Source organism: Protopterus annectens, chromosome 9.part0 (assembly GCF_019279795.1).
Source record: "Protopterus annectens isolate FY-2018-M chromosome 9.part0, PAN1.0, whole genome shotgun sequence".
Lineage (NCBI taxonomy): Eukaryota > Metazoa > Chordata > Ceratodontiformes > Protopteridae > Protopterus > Protopterus annectens.
In genome coordinates this window covers 367,219,012-367,240,766 of record NC_056743.1, presented here as the reverse complement: position 1 = coordinate 367,240,766, position 21,755 = coordinate 367,219,012, and the positions used below count along the sequence as shown (strand labels likewise).

Sequence of the window (21,755 nt, the reverse complement as noted above, 5' to 3'; positions counted from 1 at the left end):
TTTTTTGTCCAGTAGTACTGATGCTTTAGTTGAGTTTCTAAGCTCTTTAAATTTTAGATGGTCTGATGGGGTTTTAGAGTTACGTCATTTGGCCCAAAATTTGTTTCTTAGTAGAATCTTTTGCTTAGTTTCCTTTGTAAGCCAAGGAGCAGTTTTGGTACTGCTCCTAAGAGTACGAAAGGGGGCATGGAAATCCACGATTTCAAGGAACTTAGAGTTAAAATATACCACTGCTTCATCTAGTTAGAGGTATTTTAAGGGTGACCAGTTGCATACACTCAGTTCATTCTGGAAGTGTTCTGGGTTAAAATGTTTACTGCTACGAGAAGTTCTAAAAGTTGAGGGACTGGTAATATTAGTCTTATGTCGAATTATATAAGTTAGAGAGTGATCACTAATGTCAGCTGGTAGGATGCCTGTCATATATGTTGTGGATAAAGTATTTATAAGGATCCAATCTAGGGTGGTTTCTTTGTTAGTAGGTTTATGGATGTGAGTAGATGAAGTGATAGTTTGGGAGAAGCCATAAAGGCTTATGTCATTAGATGGATTACTGGAACTACAGGTATTCTAGTCTATATTAAAGTCGCTTAGAAGAATGACTTCTTGTGGATAGTTAGTAGATAGCCAGCTAAGGATATTCTCAAGGGAGGTGATGTTATTACCTGGAGGAAGATATGAGCATATAATGTAGATGGACTTACTAATGTTTAGCTGTTGCTTAGTGATACGAATTTCAATATTGCTATCAGGAGGTGGGTGAGTAACAAGTGGCTACCCCCCCGCCCTTCTTGTGAAGACGATCCATTCTTATGATACTATACCCAGGAGGGGTGATTTCATAGTCTTAGGTTATTGGTTTTAACCATGTTTCAGAAAGGCAAAGAATGTCAAAGTCATGTATTTCCAATAGGGCATGAAGGTGAGTCGCTTTGTTACTGACACTTCGTATGTTTAAATGAGATATGAAGAGGGAGTTAAGAGGCCTAGTAGGGGTGTGAAAGGAAGAGAGAGATGGTTTATCTAGGTTAGCTGGTTTAAAAAATGGAAGGGCCAGGATTGGGATGAATGTCACCATCAAGGAGGAGGTGAAGGTGTAGTCTAGGTGTGTGAATTAGAGAAAGATTCAATATATTTTGTGCTCTTTTTATTTGGTGGTGTTTATAGCTAATGTGGGTGACTCTATGATACTTTGGGAGGAGGTAGTTAGTTACAGAAGTAATGTTGATGTGTTTAACAGTAGCTGATGAGAATGATGGGGAAGTATCTTTTGTGTGCAGCTGGAGGTTAGTGAAGCTAAGATGTTCATAGGCAGTTAGGACATAAGGAAGTAAAAGGAAAGGCAGAATTAAGAACAGGAGTAGGGGTATGAGGTTAGTTGATATGGGATAATTAGGCATAGTGCTCAAGTAGTAGAGGGTGGGGAGTAAGTAGGTAAGAGTGTAAAGTAGGAGGAGTGTAGTAAGATAGGATATCTTTAATGGGATGGGATTGGATAATGGGGAGGTGGGAGTGGCTAGAGAGGTATAAGGCTAGGTACACTGGGGTGGGTGAGATTTGGGGGTAGGGTAGGAGAGCGGAGATAGCCCGTAGGGTAAACGGAGCAGGAAAAACCAGGTGAAGGACGAAAAAAAGAGAAATCAGTGAAATGCTCACTGCTGAGGGTAAGTGAAGGTAGAGGAGAGTAAGGTGGTATTAGACTTAAGTGGAAGTATGAGGAGGAAAGGTAGCTAAGTGAAAATGTGGTGATGAATTTGAAGGGGTACAGTGGGACTACAATAGAATAAGTAAGAAAAAGCTAGTTCACAGAGGGTTTTTAATAAGCAGTTGGTTAGATGTATAAGGATAGTATCAGGAGAAGGGTGCCATCTAGTGGGCAAAAACTATACTGCTACTGTAGCTCCTGGAGGGAAATAGGAGAACAGGAGTAAGGGAGGGAGATGGTGTAGACAAATACAGATACTTACCATAACGTCCCATGTTAGTTGTCTTCTCGCCTTCTTTCTTGCTGGATGGGTTAGGAGCCGAACCTTGGCTCCGACTCGGCCGAATACTAAAGCTCGAGAGCTATTTTTACTGGCTCGAGGCTATCCTATGTCCCATAATGCTAGGCGAAATATACCCAGATCTCGTTTGATAGCTAACACTATGGACAGTCATGTCCCACCACTAGAAAAAGATAAAACTGAGAGCTATGTAGAATTATAAACCCTACAGCCTGCTTGTCAACAGGGCTACCAAAGGGGAAGAAGAGCTCTAGCTGAAGGTATGATCCTGGTGACAAGGAAAAACTCACCCAATACTCTAGGCCTTTCCAGGCTAGGGGGATGGAGGGTGGGACGCAAGAAAGAAGGCGAGAAGAAGACAACTAACATGGAACGTTATGGTAAGTACATAACTTCTTAATGTTAAGTTGTCAATCTCGCCTTCATTCTTGCTGGATGGGACAGCGTCCCTAGCACCTTAGTCCCGGGTGGCTCAAAGGAACAGACTCTTGAGTACAGTGGAACCAAAATCAGCCCTATTTCTGGAGGCAATATCCAGTTTGCAATGAGAGATGAAGGTATGAGGAGAGGCCCATGTGGCCGCAGCACAAATAGAGTCCATAGGTAATCTCGCCTGAAAAGCAACTGAGGAAGCTAATGCTCTAGTTGAATGAGCTCTAGGCTTGGTAGGGAGCTCCTTATGCCTCAATTGATATGTTAAAGAGATAAGAGAGGTCAACCATCTTGACAAGGTCACTTTAGAAACTGGAAGGCCCTGCTTCCCTTCGGTGTAAGACAAGAAGAGTTGCTCTGATTTTCTCATTGGCTTGGTTCTATCCAGACAGAAACGTAGTTGCCTATGGACATCCAAACAATGTAATTTTCTCTCAGCTCTATCAGTGTAATTTGGAAAGAAAACTGGGAGATCAATGGTCTGATTCAGATTTTTTTCTGAGAGTACCTTAGGTAAAAAGGATGGATTTGTCCAAAGAGCCACTCTATCTTTGTGAAAAACAAGATAAGGGGGGGCGGACAGAAAGTGCTTGTAATTCCGAAACCCTTCTGGCTGATGTAATAGCTACCAAGAAAAGTGTTTTCCACGAGAGCAGTTTTAACGAGCAGGAGGCAGCAGGCTCAAAAGGAGGTAGAATTAAAGACGATAGTACCAAATTTAGATCCCACGGTGGAGAAGGGTCTTTGACTGGGGGCCTAAGTAATAGGGTACCCTTCAGAAAAGCTTTGCAGAGCTTGTGAGACATAATACTAGATTCTGACAAGCCAACATGGAAATTTGCAATAGCCGCCAACTGGACTTTGATAGTGGCTGAAGAGGAACCTTTTTGAAAGAGTTCCGCTAGAAAATCTGGAACGGTTTGGACAGGGGCAGTAAAGGGATCAACTTGATTCTTTTCTGCCCAAATAGAGAAACGTTTCCATTTACTTGCGTACGTCCTTCTGGTGTTAGACTTGTGAGAGGCAAGGATAATCTGATGTACTTACGGGGAGATTAAGGGAAGTCTGGCTAGGGTTGGAAGTGGAGCAACCAAGCTGTGAGGTTGAGAGATGACAGGGATTGGTGCAGCCTGCCCGATTGATGGGTCAGAAGGTCTGGCACAGGGTCCAGATGACAGGGCTGCTCCAGTTGATGACGTTGTAGGTACGGAAACCAGACTTGTCGGGGCCAGTAAGGGGCAATGAGGATCATCCTGGATTTCCAGGCAGTTGCTTCCTGGACTAACAGAGTGATTAAGGGAAAGGGGGGGGAAAGCATAAAGGAGACCCCTGGGCCAATCGTGGACTAGAGCGTCTCTGGGAGAGAGGCCTGGAAGAAGGTGAAGAAGTCTCAACACTTGCTGTTTTGAGGGGTTGTGAAAAGGTTGCAGCAAGGCTGACACCACTTTCTGAAGATTTGGTCCACTACTAGTTGGTTGAGAGACCACTCATAGGGCATGAGAATGTCCCTGCTCAGCCTGTCTGCTATGACATTGGACTTCCCGGGAATGTGTTTTGCTACCAGAAAACGCTGAGAAGAGATCGCCCATTGCCAGAGTTTGAGCGCTTCCCGACAAAGAAGGTAGGACCTGGTTCTGCCCTGTTTGTTGATGTACCATACTACAGACATATTGTCTGTCTGTATTGCAATCGTTCCAGTGGGAAGAGAGTCCTGGAGAGCCTGCAACGCCAACAGGACCGCTCTCATCTCCAGGACATTGATGTGCATGTGGCACTCGAAGGCTTGCCATGTGCCCTGGACTGTCCTGCCCTGAAAATGCCCCCCCACCCTATCAGGGAGGTGTCCCTTGTCACAGTGGCAACCGGTGGGGGGAGAACAACTGGTCTGCCTTGAAGCACCTGGGTGAGTCCATCCACCACGACAGGTGTCATTTGCAAGACTGAGTGATGAGAATCTTGTGTGACAGGAAGCTGCTGAAAAGACCATTGGGAAAAAAGCATCCACTGTAGTATCCGCATATGAAAACGAGCTAGGGGGAGCAAGGTGATTGCTGCAGCCATCAGACCAAGCGTTTTCAGTACAAACCTGGCTTGGACCCTGTCTTCTTGTAGCAGGACTTGAACATGACTGCGAATGTCGTATACTCTTTGCATAGGAAGTTTTGCTGACAACTCTACCGTGTTGAACACGGCGCCTATGAAGGTAATATGCTGACAAGGCGACAAGGCAGATTTTTCGAAATTTATAGAGATGCCTAGCGCTTTACAGGTTTGTACAGCGTAATCCCTGGCTTGAAGAAGCTGATGCCTGGTGGTGGCAGTAAGGAGCCAGTCGTCCAAATATGGAAACACCTGGAATCCTCGATGTCTCAAGTGAGCCACAACCACTGCCATGCATTTGCTAAACACCCTGGGGGCTGTGGTGAGGCCAAAGGGCAGGGCTCTGAATTGATAGTGACTGGCTCCCAGCCGGAAGTGGCGAAACCTCCTGTAGCGCCTGTTCATTTTGATATGGTAGTACACATCCTGAAGGTCTATAGAGCACATCCAATTGTCCTGACCCAGAAAGGGAAGAATGGACTGTAGCGTGACCATCCGGAATTTTGTTCTTTGAACCGATTTGTTCAGTCTGCTGAGATCCAAAATAGGTCTCCAGTCCCCTGTCTTTTTTGGCACCAAAAAGAATTTGGAGTAGATTCCGGATCCTTGTTGGTCTGCCGGGACTGGCTGGATGGCTCTTTTTAAAAGAAGCTTTGAAATTTCCAGTGCTGCTTGGTCTCTCAGACCGGGTGAAACGTCTGGAAGAGGCCCTTTTGGTTGATGTGGGTTGTGGATAAATGGGATTTTGTAATCCTCGGATATGATCGACCATACCCATCTGTCCTGCGTAAGGGAGAACCAGGCTTCTGGGTACAGCAAAAGTCTTCCCCTGACTGCCTCCGAAGGTGGACAGTCGGGCAGCTCCTCAGGGGTGCTGAAAAGGTTTGTCAGAGAAAGATTCTCTGCTACCCTGATTCTGCGGACCCCCCTGCCCCTAGGGCGGCGTCTGTTATTGTTCCCTCCTCTGCCTCTAGAGGGAAGCTCACCACATGCGTCTGGCAGAACTCCCTGAGGTTTGCGGAACCACATTTCCCCGCCTTTTTGACCCTTAGGATATGGTCTAGAAGGGGTGGGAAAACAGACTCCCACGGCAGAGAGTGTCTTGCCTTCCTGTTCGCACCTGGTTAAGATGTCCTTCACTTGAGGTCCAAAAAGAGCAGAACCATCAAAGGGGGTGTTAGTGAATGATGCCTTGAAGGGGTCAACAAAATTGCAGAGCCGCATCCAGACGTGTCTCCTTAGAGCAACACCCGTACCTGCAGCTCTACTCGCTCCATCGGCTGCATAAGAGATGAGCCGCATGGAAGAGTTGACGATAGAGTTCAGGGTCCCAAGCTGGGAGTTGATCTTTTCCTGAGACCCCACAGCTGTTGGGTCCTGCAATGTTTCACCCAGTTCTTTGAGAATGTCCCTCTGAAGTCGGGTGAAATGGCATAAGTAATTCAGCGACCGCATAGCAAAGGTCGCTGAGGAAAACATCCGTTTGCCGTACCTATCCATCGTCCTAGATTCCTTATTAGGAGGATGGACAGGTACTGAAGGGTCAGCCAACTCCTTCTTAGTGGCTGCCGCCACCACCATGGCATCCACGGGGACACCCTTGGAAAGAAACTGCTTATCTGTGGGAGCAGTAATAAATTTTGTGGGCCTCCGGGGAGTTGGTTCCATAGTATCCGGAGCCGTCCATGCCTTCCGAGCCACTACTTCCATAAGGGAAGGGCGAGAACCGAAGGCATCCAGGTACACCAACTCGTCCTCGGATGGGTTAAGGGCAGACCAGTTCCCCCTCTGTTTGAGGATCTCTAAGATGTCAGAGAAGGAGACATCCTCAGAGGGGGACCTTGGGGACCCTTCCGAATCATCCAGGTCGGTGTCAGATGTCACTGACTCAGGAGAGTCAACATGTTTCCTCTTACATGTCCTCTTCTGAGGGGGCTTCCCCGCAGGGTCAGGGGAGGCCTCGGAAGAGGAAGAAAGGCCCAATGGGGCAGCCTGGAGCGTCGGTTCTCCTTGCTTGGGGTCAGGAGGGTAGGCAGAGGCCGAAGCAGGCACCGTGGAGGGAGGGGCTGAGGAAGCCGACCGTGGTGCCGGTATAGGAGCCAGCACGCTCCTCATCACCTCAAAGGCGCCCCTGTCAGGCAGGGAAGAAGGACCCAACTCTGAGGAGATGAGAACTCCCCCCGGCACCGAGAGGGACGGCTCCGAGGCCGATGGGGCCGAACTCACCAGCGCCGAAGCTCCGAGAGGGAGAGCGGGGTCGGACAAGGGTTCGATACCACTCGCCCCCTTCGAGCCGACGAGGGAGTCTCGGCGCCCGGATCCCTACAAGGACGGAGCCAAGGACGGGATCGGAGCCGACGAAGGAACCGACAACAGGGGGATCGGTTCCGATGCCCCCACAGTACTCACCTCGATGACCTCCGGCTCCGAACTCAGCAGGGTAGTCGGAGGAGGAACTTGAGCGGGTGTAGGGGTAGCCCCTGTCTGTTGAGATGGGCTATGTAGCAACTGGGCCAGTGCCTGCAACTTTAAAAGCCGGCTGACTACCCTCTCGTGGTCATGGTCCGAAAGCCTGGAAGACCTAGAGGAATGAGATCTGTGGCTCCGCTCCGACAAGAGTGGGGACTTCGGAGCAGATCTAACCGACTCGAGAGACGGAGACCTAGAGCGCTTTCTGCTCGGGGACGGCTCCGACACTAAAGTCGGAGCAGACTGAGGTCTAGATGCCTCGGTTCCGGCCGGAACCGACGAGGCAGCAAGAGCACCGCTCAGCGCCGGCTCCGAACATGGAGCCGACGATTTGGCGGGCTTTGAAGGTTTCCCAGCCATAGTCTTAGCCGGGGAATCTTCAGGCTTTAACAAGCCTCTAAGTACAAGTTTGTTTCTGCGCTCCTGCAGGACTCCAGGACTAAAAGCATGGCAGATGGAACAAGAGTCCTGCAGGTGCAGAGGGCCCAAACAATACACACAAGAAGTGTGACCGTCTGTCAGAGACATCTTCTGACAGCACGAGTCACACTTCTTGAAACCCGATACGTTAGTATCCTTAGACATACTGAACAAAAACAGCACACAATACCCTAAACTATAATAACAATTACTATAAAAAAGGGAACTACCACTAAGTAGAAGGACAGAATTCCACACACACACACACACACACACACACACACACACACACACACACACACACACACACACACACACAGAACAACCAGGGGAAAACTGTACTACAAGGGGAGGGTCAGAGGCCCAACCACCTTAAGGGTGGAGAAAAAGGGAAATTAGCAACTAAAAGGGGGGGGGGGGACTAGTCGCTAACTACACGGATACTAAAGGAACAAAAAAGGATAAAAAACTGACTAAAAAGTACCTCAAAAGTCATCAATAAAAATATATGACCTGGAGCCGGTGAAAATGCAACCTCGTAGCTAAGCGGCAAACGAGATCTGGGTATATTTTGCCTAGCATTATGGGACATAGGATAGCCTCGAGCCGGTAAAAATAGCTCTCGAGCTTTAGTATTCGGCCGAGTCGGAGCCGAGGTTCGGCTCCGAACCCATCCAGCAAGAATGAAGGCGAGATTGACAACTTAACATCATACTTTCTTGTGTCCTTGTGGGGATGAGTTCAGGAAAAAGTTTGCCTCTATTCCTTAACTTAGGAAGAGAGCAGGAATTAATTTTAAATAACTGTTTTGAGGTCGTCAGGTAGGGCAGGATTCCCAAACCCAAATTCAGGACAGGCAGGTTGACTGGCTGGATACACAAAGGGAGAGAGAAAACAAAGTAGTAAGGAAAACAGAGTAAACTTCCAAGGCAACATTAAAGGTCCTAGTCAGATAAGGCAAATCAACTAGGCAATGTAACAGTAGTACATTTTAAAATATTCCTTAGATTAATTTTGACAATTAGAGCAGTAGTGCATTAGGAATTTACAAGAAGGAAATACATGCACAATTTCTGTTCACTGCAGCAAACATAGGTAGTGAATCTAATTATGCAATCAAACGCTACTTAGAATTCTTTTAACAACTGTCCAAGCTATAAAGGATTCACACGCAGAGTGTGGTGGAGTACAGGATAGTAAGCACATATACACTCTAGCATGGTCAGTTAGTATCTTTACAGCAAGTACTTAATAATTTGGAAGTCAATAGCTAGGAAAACTCAGTATCGCTGTAGGAAGCCCAGGGGCTACTTTATAATCCTTATGCTAGGAATATATGGAGTAGTGAGGCTCTTCCAATAAATTTATTTATTCTGAGAGTTTTCTGCAATATTTAATCTGCTAGGGATGATAAGGATTAAATATATAATTGGGAAGATAAAGCTATGCCTATACAAGGCTATGACCGCACATGTTGCAAAGTGAAGTGATTAAATTCGCATTTATCAAATTAGCGTTGTGTCGCTAAGAAAATAAAATAAAAAGAAAACGGCACAATAGCTATAATGTAAGTAGCATTAAGCTTGAATCAATTCAGGGTCATAACACAAAAAAGGCAACGTAAATATATCAATTATGCAAATTTCAGTTTAGCGTCCTGTCGCTAAGAAATACAAAAGAAAACAGCACATTAACTATAGTTAAGTAGCGTGTAAGCCTGTGTCAATTCAAAGTCATATCACTAAGGAAAAAAAAAAGCCAACGTGACTAAAGATTAAGTAGCTTATTAATACCGGCATTCAAAAAGTCAAAAACACTAGTCAACAAGGCATTTTCAGTTAAAATGAATGCCAAATGTGCTAGAATGTATATATGGTACTTCCTGCGGGTAAGTAAGTCAGCATTCATCAACTCCACGTGCACCAGTCAAAAGCAACTGGCCGAATACGGCATTAATGTAATCAATAAAGTAAGGAAGTAAATAGAGCAGATAACATTGTAAGCAATATACAAGTGGTATTAAAGCTACAAGACAATCCTGGCATTAACTAATCAGATTAATATCTAAACAAGCAAACAAATAAGCAGAGCCAGTATTTAGCTTAGCACACAACAGTTCCACAAGAAAACGCATAAGCAGGTAGCAGAGTACGGCGCTGAACAGACCAGCCCAATTGCGGTAACAGTTTGCACAAATAACAGTTTGATATTATGGCAAATATATAACTTCTTTATATTATGTTGTCCCTCTCGCCTTCTTTCTTACTGGATGGGACAGCGTCCCTAGTACCATTTTTCCGGGTGGCTCATGGGAGTACACCTTTGAGCACTGTGGACCCAAAAGAAGCTGTCCCTGGAGGCCAAATCCACCTTGTAATGAGTAATAAACGTATGGGGCCTGCTGTGTAGCAGCTGCACAAATGCTGTCCATAGATAGTCTAGCATAGTAAGCAGAGGATGTTGTTAGAGCTCTAGTTGAGTGGCCTTTGATTTTGAAAGGTAAACTTCTATTGTATGAAGTGTATATAAAGGTAATACAACTGGTAAGCCAATTTGAAAGTGTAACTTTTGAGACTGGTTTGCCTCACTTTGCTTGAGAAAAGAAAATAAATAGCTGGTCTGTTTTCCTAAAATCTTTGGCTCTATGTAAATACAATTTCAGTTGCCTATGTACATCCAACTGATGTAGTTTGTATTCTGCCTTGGAATGATTAGGAAAGAAAACTGGAAGTTCAATAGACTGGTTCAGATTGGTTTGAGAGCAGACTTTTGGCACAAAAAATGGCTTAATCCTCAAGGATACCCTATCCTTATGAAAGGTTATGTATGGTGGCTTAATTAATAGAGCGTGCAACTCAGAGACTCTTCATGCAGATGTAATGGCCAATAAAAAGATGGTCTTCCAGGAGAGAACCTTTAGACTGCATGAAGAAACAGGCTCAGAAGGGGTAAAGTTAGTTACGTAAGAATGAAATTTAGGTCCCAAGATGACAGAGGCTCTTTAATGGGAGGTCTCAACAAACAAGTTCCTTTTAAAAATGCTTTACACAGCCTGTGTGACATGAGATTAGGAGTGTATTCACTGATGTGATACTTGGAAATTGCAGCTAACTGAACTTTAATTGTAGCTGCAGCAAAGCCTTGCTGAAAAAGTTCCACTAGGAATTCTAGAATTGAACTAATACAGGCATATAAGGGATCTATGTCTCTTGCTCTTGCCCAGTAGGAGAGAGACTTCCATTTGCTGGAATACAATTTTCTGGTGGAAGCCTTATGAGAAGAGACCAAAATATGTTTGACTGCTGAAGTAAAATATTAAAGCCTGACGATGTTTGGAAGTGGAGCACCCAAGCTGTCAAATTGAGGGTCTGGAGAGAAGGATGAAGTGCACCTGACATACGAGTCAGAAGGTCTGGGACTAGTCCAGAGCCCATGGCTTCCATTGAAGTTAAGGCCAGAGGAAGGGGAACCAAATCTGACAAGGCCAATATGGAGCAATGAGAATTAGCCTGCTTCCCAAGACCTTGGCTTTCTGAATGACTTTGGGAATTAGCGGAAAGGGAGGGAAGGCATAAAGTAGTCCCGAGGGCCAATCGTGGACGAGTGCGTCTCTTGGCGTCTCCCCCACTGGGGGGATTACAGCAAAGTAGCTGCTGCATTTGGTATTGGGGGGGGGGTGCAGATAGGTCGCAGAAAGGCTGGCCCAAAGTTTGGAAAATCTTGTCCGCTATGCTCTGTTTCAGAGACCACTCTGAGCTTGTCGGCTATCACACTGGATTTCCCCTGGATATGCATTGCTACCAGAAAACACTGGGAAGAGATTGCCCATTGCCATACTCACAGCACCTCTTGATAAAGGGGTATGATTTGGTTCCTCCTTGCTTATTTATGTACCAGAAAACGAACATGTTGTTTGACTGGATTGCAATCATCCCTAGGGAGAGTCTCCTGAAGTGCATGCAATGTCAGAAGCACTGCTCTCATCTCTAGAAAGTACAGTTGTGTACACTTACCATAAATGTACATGTTCGAGTGTATTCACTGTTGCAGTCATTACATTTGGGTAATCTGCTGGCAGGATACCCTCAGTCGGCCTGAATTCCAAAGTCTTGGGTCCTGCATCGGTTGCAGATAAGAACTTTATATCACTGGTAGCAGCTGGCTCAAATGGAGGCAGGGTGAGCTTTTCCAACACATAATTGAAGTCCCATGCAGGTAATGGTGATCTTCTAGGAGGCCTTAAATTTTTGGCTCCTCTAAGATACTGTTTTAGTAAAGGATGAGAAAAGATTGGTGGCTCTGTATTGTAATGAGCTGAAATGGCAGAGGCATGGATTTTGATTGATGAGAAAGATAGGCCTTTGTCAAGCATCTCAGTTAAGTATTGTGATATCTGAGGAATATTTGGTTCAGCTGTATCAGTTCCTTGTGCTTGATTCCAAGCACAGAATCTCTTCCATTTGTCAGCATAAGATTTTCTGGTACTAGGCGTTCTGACTTCCAAAATGACATCCATCACAGCTTTACTGAGAGATGTTGTTTGTATAACTATATGATCAGCCATGCTGCCAGGTTCAGTGTCTGTAGTTGATTGTGCAGGATCTGATTGTTTTGCTGGGACAGTAGTTGAGGTATCTGAGGTAAGATCCATGCTGGGTATTGAGACAAGTTCCTTAGGATTGGGTACCAGTACTGGTATGGCCAGTCCGGGGCAATTAGTATCATCTTTGGTTTCTCTTGTCTGACTTTTAGGAGGATCTTGGGGAGAAGAGGCAGCGGAGGAAAGGCATAAACTGATAGGTTTTTCCAACTGAAGGATAGGGCGTCCACTTTCCATGCTTGTCTGTGATAAGTGTTTGTGCAGAATCTTTTCAACTGATAATTTTGAGGAGAGGCAAATAGATCTATGTCTGGGCTCCCCCATTTCTGTGTTATCATGTTGAAGATTTGTGGATTTAGTTTCCACTCGTGGGGCTCCATAAGGTTTCTGCTTAAACCGTCTGCCAGAGTGTTATGTTTTCCCGGCAGGAATTGAGCTTGAAGATGTATTTGGAAGGTCAAACTTGTGTCCCACAGTGCCATGGCTAATCTGCAAAGGGGATATGAATGTGTGCCCCCTTGCTTGTTTATATACCACATGACTGTGGTGTTGTCCGTCTTTACCAGTAGTTGTCCTGGATGAAGCAAGTTCTTGAAGGCTGTTAGGGCATTTTAAACCGCTAGCATCTCTTTCTGGTTGATATGTAGATGCATTTCTTTTGGTGACCATATGCCCTGAATGCATCTTCCTGCCATGTGGGCCCCCCAGGCATAATCTGATACGCCTGTTATGGTTTGGCTGGCAGGGGGTAGAGTGAATGGCCATCCCATGTTTTGGTGACATGCCTTTGCCCACCATAGAAACTCCTGTTGCAGGCAGGGAATGAGAGGAATCATTGTTTCCAGATTGTGAGAATGTTGACTCCATAAACGTTTTAGGTACCACTGAAGTTTCCTCATATGCAGTCTTGCATATGGAATCAGTAGGATGCAGGATGCCATGAAGCCCAGAGCCTGCAGAATTTGTCTTGCAGAAGACTAGGTTTTTGTTGCCATCAGTTTGAAGTAAGCAGTCAGTTGCCTTTTCTTGTCTGGCGTGAGGTAAGCCATCTGGGCAGTTATATTCAAGGTTGCACCCAGGAATGTTATCTTTTGAGAGGGTACCAGTTGTGATTTATTTTCGTTTGTGTACCCTAGGCAAGTTAGAAGCCTTTTCACAAATGCCAGGTGTCGAAGAGTGTCCTTGTTCTCTGCTTGAATAAGACAGTCGTCCAAGTAAGGATATATTTGTATACTTCGTCTGCAAAATGCAATTACTGGTGCCAGGCACTTTGTAAAGACCCTGGGTGCAGTAGATAAGCCAAAGGGCAGTGCAGAGAATTGGTAATGCATTAAGCCAGCCTTGAATCTGAGGTATCTTCTGCACGATTGTCTTATTGGGACATGCAGGTATGCCTCTTTTAGGTCTAAAGTCACCAGCCAAGCATTCTTGCCTAGCATGGGCAGAAGCTGCTGCAAAGTCAGCATTTTGAATTTTGGAATGTCCAGTTATGTGTTCAAAATTGATAAATCCAGTATTGGCCACCCGGCCTTGTCCTTTCTGGGTACCAAGAACAGTCTTGAGAAAAAACCTTGTCCTTTTTCCTGTTCTGGTACTGTCTGAATGGCCCCCATATCCATGAGGGATGTAACCTGTTTCTGTGCCTCTGCCTGTAGATTTTTTGGCAGATCTGGCCAACCATTTGCCATTGGCAGAGTGTGGAAATGGAATCTGTATCCCTGTGATACGATGTTTCGTACCCACTTGTCCTGGGTTATTACCTGCCAATTTTGAGCAAAAAGAGCTAATTTTCCCCCTATGGGTGCTGCCAAAAAGAGAAGTGCTTGGTGCAGGCAGAGGGAAGTCATTGGGATTGCTTTCTGTAGGTTTGCGCTGTATCTCCTCCAGATTTGGAGGTGGAGGCGCCCCATTGCTTTGACCTGTATGAATCTTGCGTCTGGAATCTGGAACCCTTAGGGCGTCTGGATTTGCCCCTTTGAGCTCTGTCTGACACAGGAAAGGACCAATTTTTTGTAGGCCAGTGTCTACTGAATCTTGGTGGCTGCACTTGTAAGAAGTCTTTAACAGTTTGCATAGACTTAGCTTTGTCTTCCATTTTCTTTAAAACCTCTTCTGCCTTAATACCAAACAGAGAATCATGCTATAAAAGTGCATCTAGCAATTTAGCTTTAACATGATCAGGCAAATTTTGTAACTTTAACCAGGCATGCCTTCTAATCACAGATCCAGTAACTGCGGCCCTGCAAGAGGCCTCTAAGGAATCAAAGCCACAATGCAAAGTATGTTTTCAGATTTGTTCAGTTGCATGCAATAAATCCTGCGATTCTTTATTTTCTGCACATTCTGAAATCAACAATTTTCTGTTTCAGCAATCCCATAACATATTGTTGGCATATAAGCATATGAAATTGACTGTTTAAGGCCCTGATTGCCAAGGTTGCAAATGTATAAACCTTTTTTCCCCCATCTGTCCAGTGCTCTTGAATTTCTGTCAGAGGGGGTAGGATTTTTTGCTGTTGAGGCCTTAACTCCCTTTGGACCCTGTGAAATAGTTTCAGGATCATCAGCAGGGTTTCTAAATAAAAATTTATGTGAGTTAGGGGACCTTGTAACATCCGTCAGCCTTACTGGGAGGTAAGGAGTCAGGGGTCAAGCTTGACTCCGAAAACACATCATCCACAATGTCTAAAACAGGGGGAATAGCTAAAAGCCTGTGCTGAGGGAGAAGGAGGAAATCCCAGTGTCTCTTTTTTTGATTCTGAGAAGTCTGGACTCTCCCAGTGAAAATGCTCCCTCAAAGTATGCAAGGTTTCTCCAAATGAATAATCCTCAGGTGGAGATGCAGATGGAATAGATTCCTCAGCATCAGAATCCTCATAGGGAGGTATAGATAATTCCTGATCAGAAGAGGAATCAGAAGAAATAGAAACCTCATCTGAAGATTCATAATCAATGTCTTGCCTAGGCCTCTTATCTGGAGGGGGATGGGTACCCCCGATCAAGGTAATAAGGTCTTGAGCCATTTTGATAATTTGTTTTTTAGGCATAGAGGCCTGTGCACGTGGCTCATGCATCAGTTTTTTAGTTTTAGAAGTTGCTTTTGTCTTTGGTTTTGCAGCTGTCGTCGGTTTGATATACAAATGTTGAGGTCTGAATACACCCTCAAAAGCCGGTGCTTGCTCACCGGCTCCGGACCCTTCCGAGGGGGATACATCCGTCGGTCCAATACTCTGAGTATCTTGCGGCATGCCGGACTCCACATGGGTGTCGGTAGAGGCCTGTGACTCGAAGGTAGCGGGTATCAGGGGCTGCGAAAGCACCTCACTGAGTACCGGCGACTGGCTTAGTAGAAGCTTCGTCGTCGGTTTTGGATCTTGACTGCCTTTCTCTGTCCTTTTCTTTGCGTTTTTTTATGTACTCCGGTAGTCTGATTGCTATCAGACGACATTTCTGGGTAGTTAAATCTGTTTCCAAAATACTTCGATGCAAAAATACACCGATGCTTAATAGTGCGTTGGTTAAATCTAGCACAAAACCGACAGCCAGGCACGTTGTGATCAGGGCCTAGGCAAGGAATACAGTATAAATGGAAATCCTTATGAGGTATTTTCTTCCCACAAGTAATACAATTATTAACTTTTTCTGACATCGGTAAAAAGCAAGAAAAAAGTTTCCCCAACGGGGTACTTAGCTTTAGTGAAGACTTCGGTTCTGAAACTCAAACTCTAATATTTCAGTAGTCGGCCGACCGGCACTTGCGAAATGCTTCTGCTTCGGGCACCGCTCAGCACGAAAGACCAAAGAAAATGGCGTCGGCTGCATGTTTTATACCCCTGACGACCTGACGTCATGGAAAAGACAGCAACCGACGCAGGACCCAAGACTTTGGAATTCAAGTCGACTGAGGGCAACCTGCCAGCAGATTACCTAAATGTAATGACTGCAACAGTGAAACACGAAGAACATAAGTGAAACACGAAGAACATCTTCATATATCTTATCTATCACTTTGGGGGCAGCTGGTTGACTCTCAGAAAAACTGCACGCAGTAAAAAACATCCTCCAAAGCAGACAAAACTGAAAATTGGGTGCAAGTTCTGGAAATTTCCTTTTGTAGCACCTCATATTATTTTCTTAGGGACTTGTGAAACCTCAATGTTCTCTCACTGAAAACACTGGCACATTCTAGACACAGTCTTGGAGAAAGAGAAAGCCCCACAAAATGAATTTAAGTCTGAATCAGAAATCTGAGACTAAATCCCTGCAGCTGTATTTTCATCCTCCTGCCCAGACTCAGAACCTTGAATCTTTTCAGGAAAAGAGATATCCCTTTGTTTTGCCAGACCCAATAACGACTCCCAGAATCAAATTTCACATCATCATTAAATTAAGTAGTGCATATTGTAAAGGAGATAAAAGAAATGGGCATAGGATCTTAAGAGATGACAGAGTAAAATACACAGAAATAAACAGAACTTGTGGGAACAACACATGCAGAAGGAGGAGGAGTTAATTTTAATGGAAGGCAGCAATGTATGCAATGCTGAAGTGAGCAGTAATTGCTAAAAATGAAAACATATATATTCTTTATAAAAATGCCACTGTTTTTTTCTTTTCTATTAATGTATATATCCAAGAAACAAAAGAGGCTCACCACGACCACTTAAAACTACTGTTCTTTATTCCACTGCAGTAAAAGTAAGCGCTTTCACATTGCCAGAACGCTTCTTCAGACTTCAATAACAGCTATACAAAATGAGTAACTATATATAGTGTTCAAATAGACACACCTTAACAATTAAGTCTTTAATAATAATAATTGTTAAGGTGTGTCTATTTGAGTATATAGTCACTCATTTTGTATAGCAGTTATTGAAAGCGCTTACTTTTACTGCAGTGGAATAAAGAACAGTAGTTTTAAGTGGTCGTGGTGAGCCTCTTTTGTTTCTTGGATATTGACTTTTTGCTGATGTGAAGAGACTCTTTACCCGGTGCTGCTTTGTTTTTTCTACAATTTCTAGTAATGTACATATACCTACATCATTATGTAAACTATGTAAACTATGACATGAGGTTAATTAAATAAAATGCATATACAGCATTAGAATGTTCAAATCACTGAGGAAATTCAGCTTGTAGGTTTGACATTAAGAACTATGATACCGGCAAATGAACAACAGTTAAAAAAAATTGTGGCTTTAGCAGCATGGGCCTGACTACTAAAACAAATGCCGAAGATGCCCTTCTCTCTAGGTATTTCCTAAGGTGCATCTCAAAATTATCATACCTGTAGGCCTGTACCTTATCGGTGACTCAGGGGACAGGAGAAGATCTTCAGTATAACCCAGGCCACAGCACTAAAATACTTCAACAGATCAGCCTTCCTCTCAATCATGACAATCTTTATCAACTTACCGACAGACCAGCTCACCATCCATAGCATCCTGTTCATCTGTGCTGGCAAAGGACACTCTCCCACCAATTACGGCTCCTATAATGTACACCAACCATGTCAGGCGACCTAAACATTAAAAAAAAAAACATTAATACTGGACATTTTTGTCACACTGCTAATTTTTCACATCTCCTGTTAGCACACTTAAAAAGCAATTTCTGCACCACCTTTTCATAATTAAGATACTGACAGACTGCATAAACTGCAAATACAATAAAGACTTCCCCCTGTAATATAAACAAATTTTCAATGGGAAGGCTTTCTTCTTCAGGAGCTCTCTCTCCATGTGAAAGCTTTCTAGTTAATACTTAACACTACTAAGTTGTTGGTCAAGATGCTGACAAGAGAGGGCCACAAAGAAATAGCAGCTACAATAACGCAAAATGGGAAAAGTGGAATCAAAACTGCTACAAGATTTCAGAGTTTGAAAGGTTTTGTTCTGAAAGTCTGCAAAATGTTTTAATGATTAAGGGGTAGCTGCTCATGCTCTCTCTCAGACACACACACGCACACACACTAAAATAAATGGCGAGCAGCAGTATAAAAGAAACAGTGTCAGAAAAATAAATGAAATCTATTACAAATAAATTTTAATGAGTCACAAAGCTGTTTAAAACAAGAGTACAAAACATATCAAAACAGCTAAAATCGTAACCATGCAGGGTAACTGTAGTTACATTAAACGTTCAAGAATGTAACTGAAAATATATGACTTGCAGAGCTGCCAGTTACCAGATAGCACTTTTCAAAGGTGATGCGTCTTTTAGCTAGCTAGTGAGATAAATGAGCATCTGTCCCACAAGAGAGTAGTGGTGAGATAAATGAGAGTCTCTCCCACGAGACAGTAGTGTACATTACTACAAAGCAGGCTTACCTATTTGGGCAGTATTCTGTGATGCCGGATTCCCCAATTAGTTCATCCTACTCTACTGTGGACGTCTGTTACTTAGGTTTGCGTTTTTCTTTAGATTTACACCCCCTACAGACTAAGAAATCTCTACCATGCTACCTGTCACTTAGCTCTGCAAAATGGAAACTAGGTGATCACTGTGAGAATGTCATGCATTGGTATTACACTTTTACATGTGTCAGCTATTCCAGTGGCAGAGAGATAAAGTCACAGCCCAACTACCCAGAGATAAATTAGTAGCTCATACAACTGAGAGCGTCAAGAAGCATGGGTGTACCTATCGCTGCAGTGGGACAGATGGCGCTGAGCATTAACCAGTCAGCTTGGGCAGAGGCTGGAGTCCACTAATATGATGCCAGGCTTTGAGGTTGTGTGGATTAAGTGAAGAAAACACACCCACTATACGGCTGGAAATGAGCTTGGCCTCTCATTGCTACTCAGCATTATCTGAGAATGACTTTGGAATGCGGGAGGTAGAGTTGCACAAAAATCCCCCACCTGGATGTATGATTGCCTCTCCAGCAGTTTGCCCCAACACAATTTTCAAGCAAGGTTTCAAGCCTTGCCTTGAGGCAGGACCTCTTTTCTGAGGGGGAGACCCATCTGGTGTAGGAACACCAGGGGTCTACCAGGAAGGGACTTGCAGGAGGCATTACTGGGCTGTTTGAAGTGCCTTGAAGGTTCATATGTGCATCCTAGACTGTTGATCCAGTGAACCATTTGTAGCCTTGCCAATGGGCCTACCAATTTACCAATACATGAATTAATACCAGATCCTGACTTAGTTATAACCCCTTTCCATAAACTCTAGAGGGACTAGACCAGACCAAAAGTGTACTCACCAGCATCCACCCACAGTCTTCCATGTTACATTTAAAAAGGGTGATGGAGTTTTTATGCTTTACCTCAAACGAGGACTTCATTTCATATAAAAGGTAATCATTGTGAAAGATACAAATCCCATCAAAAAATCTACTTATAGTTAAATGGTAGTTTAGGTCTCTTGAGCTGGTGTGTATGGTGGTATTAGTTTTTTTTGAATGCACTGGAGACTACATAGGACAAAGTCTTTTAAGGGTCTGTAGGCACGGCAGAGATGCTTTATAACAAGTTGGTAAGAAACAGGAGAGAGAGAGAGTGTGGGCTTTAAGGCTCTCAAAGTAACTCAAATATGACATTCTCTTGATTTTTTTTTCCTGATAAGGGAATGCTGCAATCTCTCGAGCTGTGTTATATATATGTCTAGCCAAGTACATACCAAGGGGGAAGTACATTCAATTATTGGTCTGATAAGGGAGGATTTTGGAGTAGGGTGATGACATCATGGGATCTAAAATATATGACCCTGGTGATCAGTCTGGCTATCTAAAAGAATTTCTTAACAGTGGTCACATGGTAACCCACGTCATTAATGAACAAACTGAATCTTAGTGAGATATTCACTGTGCGACAGGAAAAGGTTATGCCCAGGTCTGCCAAAAGACATGATGCTGCATTTTTTGACATTTAATGGCTGGCGTCCAAGCACCATTTCCTAGCATGACATATATCCTTCTGGTGAATACACAGATCAGCCAGTGTGTGACATCCCCCTACTGGGCCAGTGATCAAGGAGCCTCAATCTTCACCACTGACACTGGAGAGGAATGTTCAATGAGAAAGAAAATAGTCACACATTTTCAGATGCATCTCTCTGTAACAAGTACAATTTCCCTTAAAACCACACAGGGAATGCACACTCCAGTCCTGGGGTTGGACCTCCTCTCCAGGCCCCAAATAAGATTCCACAATGACCACCTCAGGGTTGAGTCCTCAGCTGGGTATTCCAAGCCAAGTCCCCCAACATCCTCTGTGTGAAATTAGAAGTTATGTACTCACCATAACGTTCCATCTGAGTAGGTGTATTCATTTGTCTGCAACCTGTGGGTTATGGATCCGATATCGGATCCGAACCGGCATGGTTTTCCAGCTATGGATCCAAGCTCTCAGCTCCTCCCCTCACCCATAATGCCCTGCTCTACCCTCATGACCTCAGATCGAGTTTGCCAAAGCAACAATACCCTAAAAAGGGTAACAAAGAATATGCAGGAAACTGATAGGCCAGGGGGATAGGAGGGCGGGATGGTTGCAGACAAATGAATACACCTACTCAGATGGAACGTTATGCTGAGTACATAACTTCTAAATCTGAAGTAGGATATTCATTTGTCTGCAACCTGTGGGACAGAGTCCCCAGCTACCTGAATCTTGGGCGGCCATCATGGAAGGATATTCCGGAGCACCGCGGAGCCAAAGGATGCTCTACCCCTAGATGCAAGATCCAACTTATAGTGGGAAATAAACGTATGAGATGAAGCCCACGTGGCTGCTGCACAAATATCATCTAGAGGAATCCTAGCCTTGAAGGCTGCCGAGGTAGATACTGACCGGGTTGAATGGGCATGAACACCCTCCGGTGCGGGCCTTCCTGAAGCTTGATAAGCCAATAAAATGCACTGTGAAATCCAGCGGGACAGAGAAACTTTAGAGATTGGCTTGCCCAAATTGAATTTTGCAAAGGAAATAAACAGCTGGTCGGATTGCCTATGACCAGCTGTCCTGTTCAGATAAAATCTAAGTTGCCCGTGAACATCTAGTGAATGTAGCTTATATTCACCTTTGTTTTCATATTTAGGGAAGAAAACAGGGAGGTTAATGGATTGATTGATGTTTGCTTCAGAAGCGATTTTAGGAAGAAAGGACGGGTTGGTCCTGAGGGAGACACGGTCCGGATGAAATACCAAGTAAGGAGGTTTAGCTGATAAAGCTTGAAGTTCAGAAACTCTCTTGGCTGATGTAATGGCTACCAAAAAGGCTGTCTTGTAGGACAAGAATTTGAGATCCACCGTAGCCGCTGGCTCGAAAGGAGGAGCGGTCAAGGCCTGTAGGACCAGAGAAAGGTCCCAAGGAGGAACTGCTTGTTTTATAGGGGGCCTGAGAAGAAAAGTACCTTTAAGAAATATTTTACACAATTTGGCTGACATAAGAGGATTAGAGTCATGGCCAATGTGATAGTGAGAAATTGCTGCCAGTTGAACTTTGACTGTGGAACTGCTGGCACCATCGTTAAAGAGAGTGGTTAGAAAGTCAAGCACTAAAGGGAGAGGAACCGTGAAGGGATTCAGGCCTTGCCGCTCCGCCCACAAAGAGAAACGTTTCCATTTGCTTCAGTAAACCTTTCTAGTGGATGGTTTATGAGCCGCCACCAAAATAGCCTTTACAGGTGAAGAAATACCGAGTCCTTATCAAGAGTGGAACTGGAGCAGCCAAGCGGTCAGCTTCAGGTTGTCCAGGTTCGGAGGAGGAATGCAGGATGGATGGGAT

The 21,755-nt window shown here is 44.4% G+C and overlaps 1 protein-coding gene across 1 annotated transcript in view; it reads right to left on the bottom strand.

The window, feature by feature from the left end:
* The window catches only part of XPO7 (exportin 7), a 4,001,819-nt gene that overhangs the window by 2,617,599 nt on the left and 1,362,465 nt on the right, over window positions 1-21,755 (bottom strand). Inside the window, exon 12 of the mRNA XM_044082110.1 lies at window positions 17,443-17,548. Within this exon, the coding sequence (XP_043938045.1) occupies window positions 17,443-17,548 (106 nt within the window). The remainder of the gene's footprint in view (window positions 1-17,442; window positions 17,549-21,755) is intronic.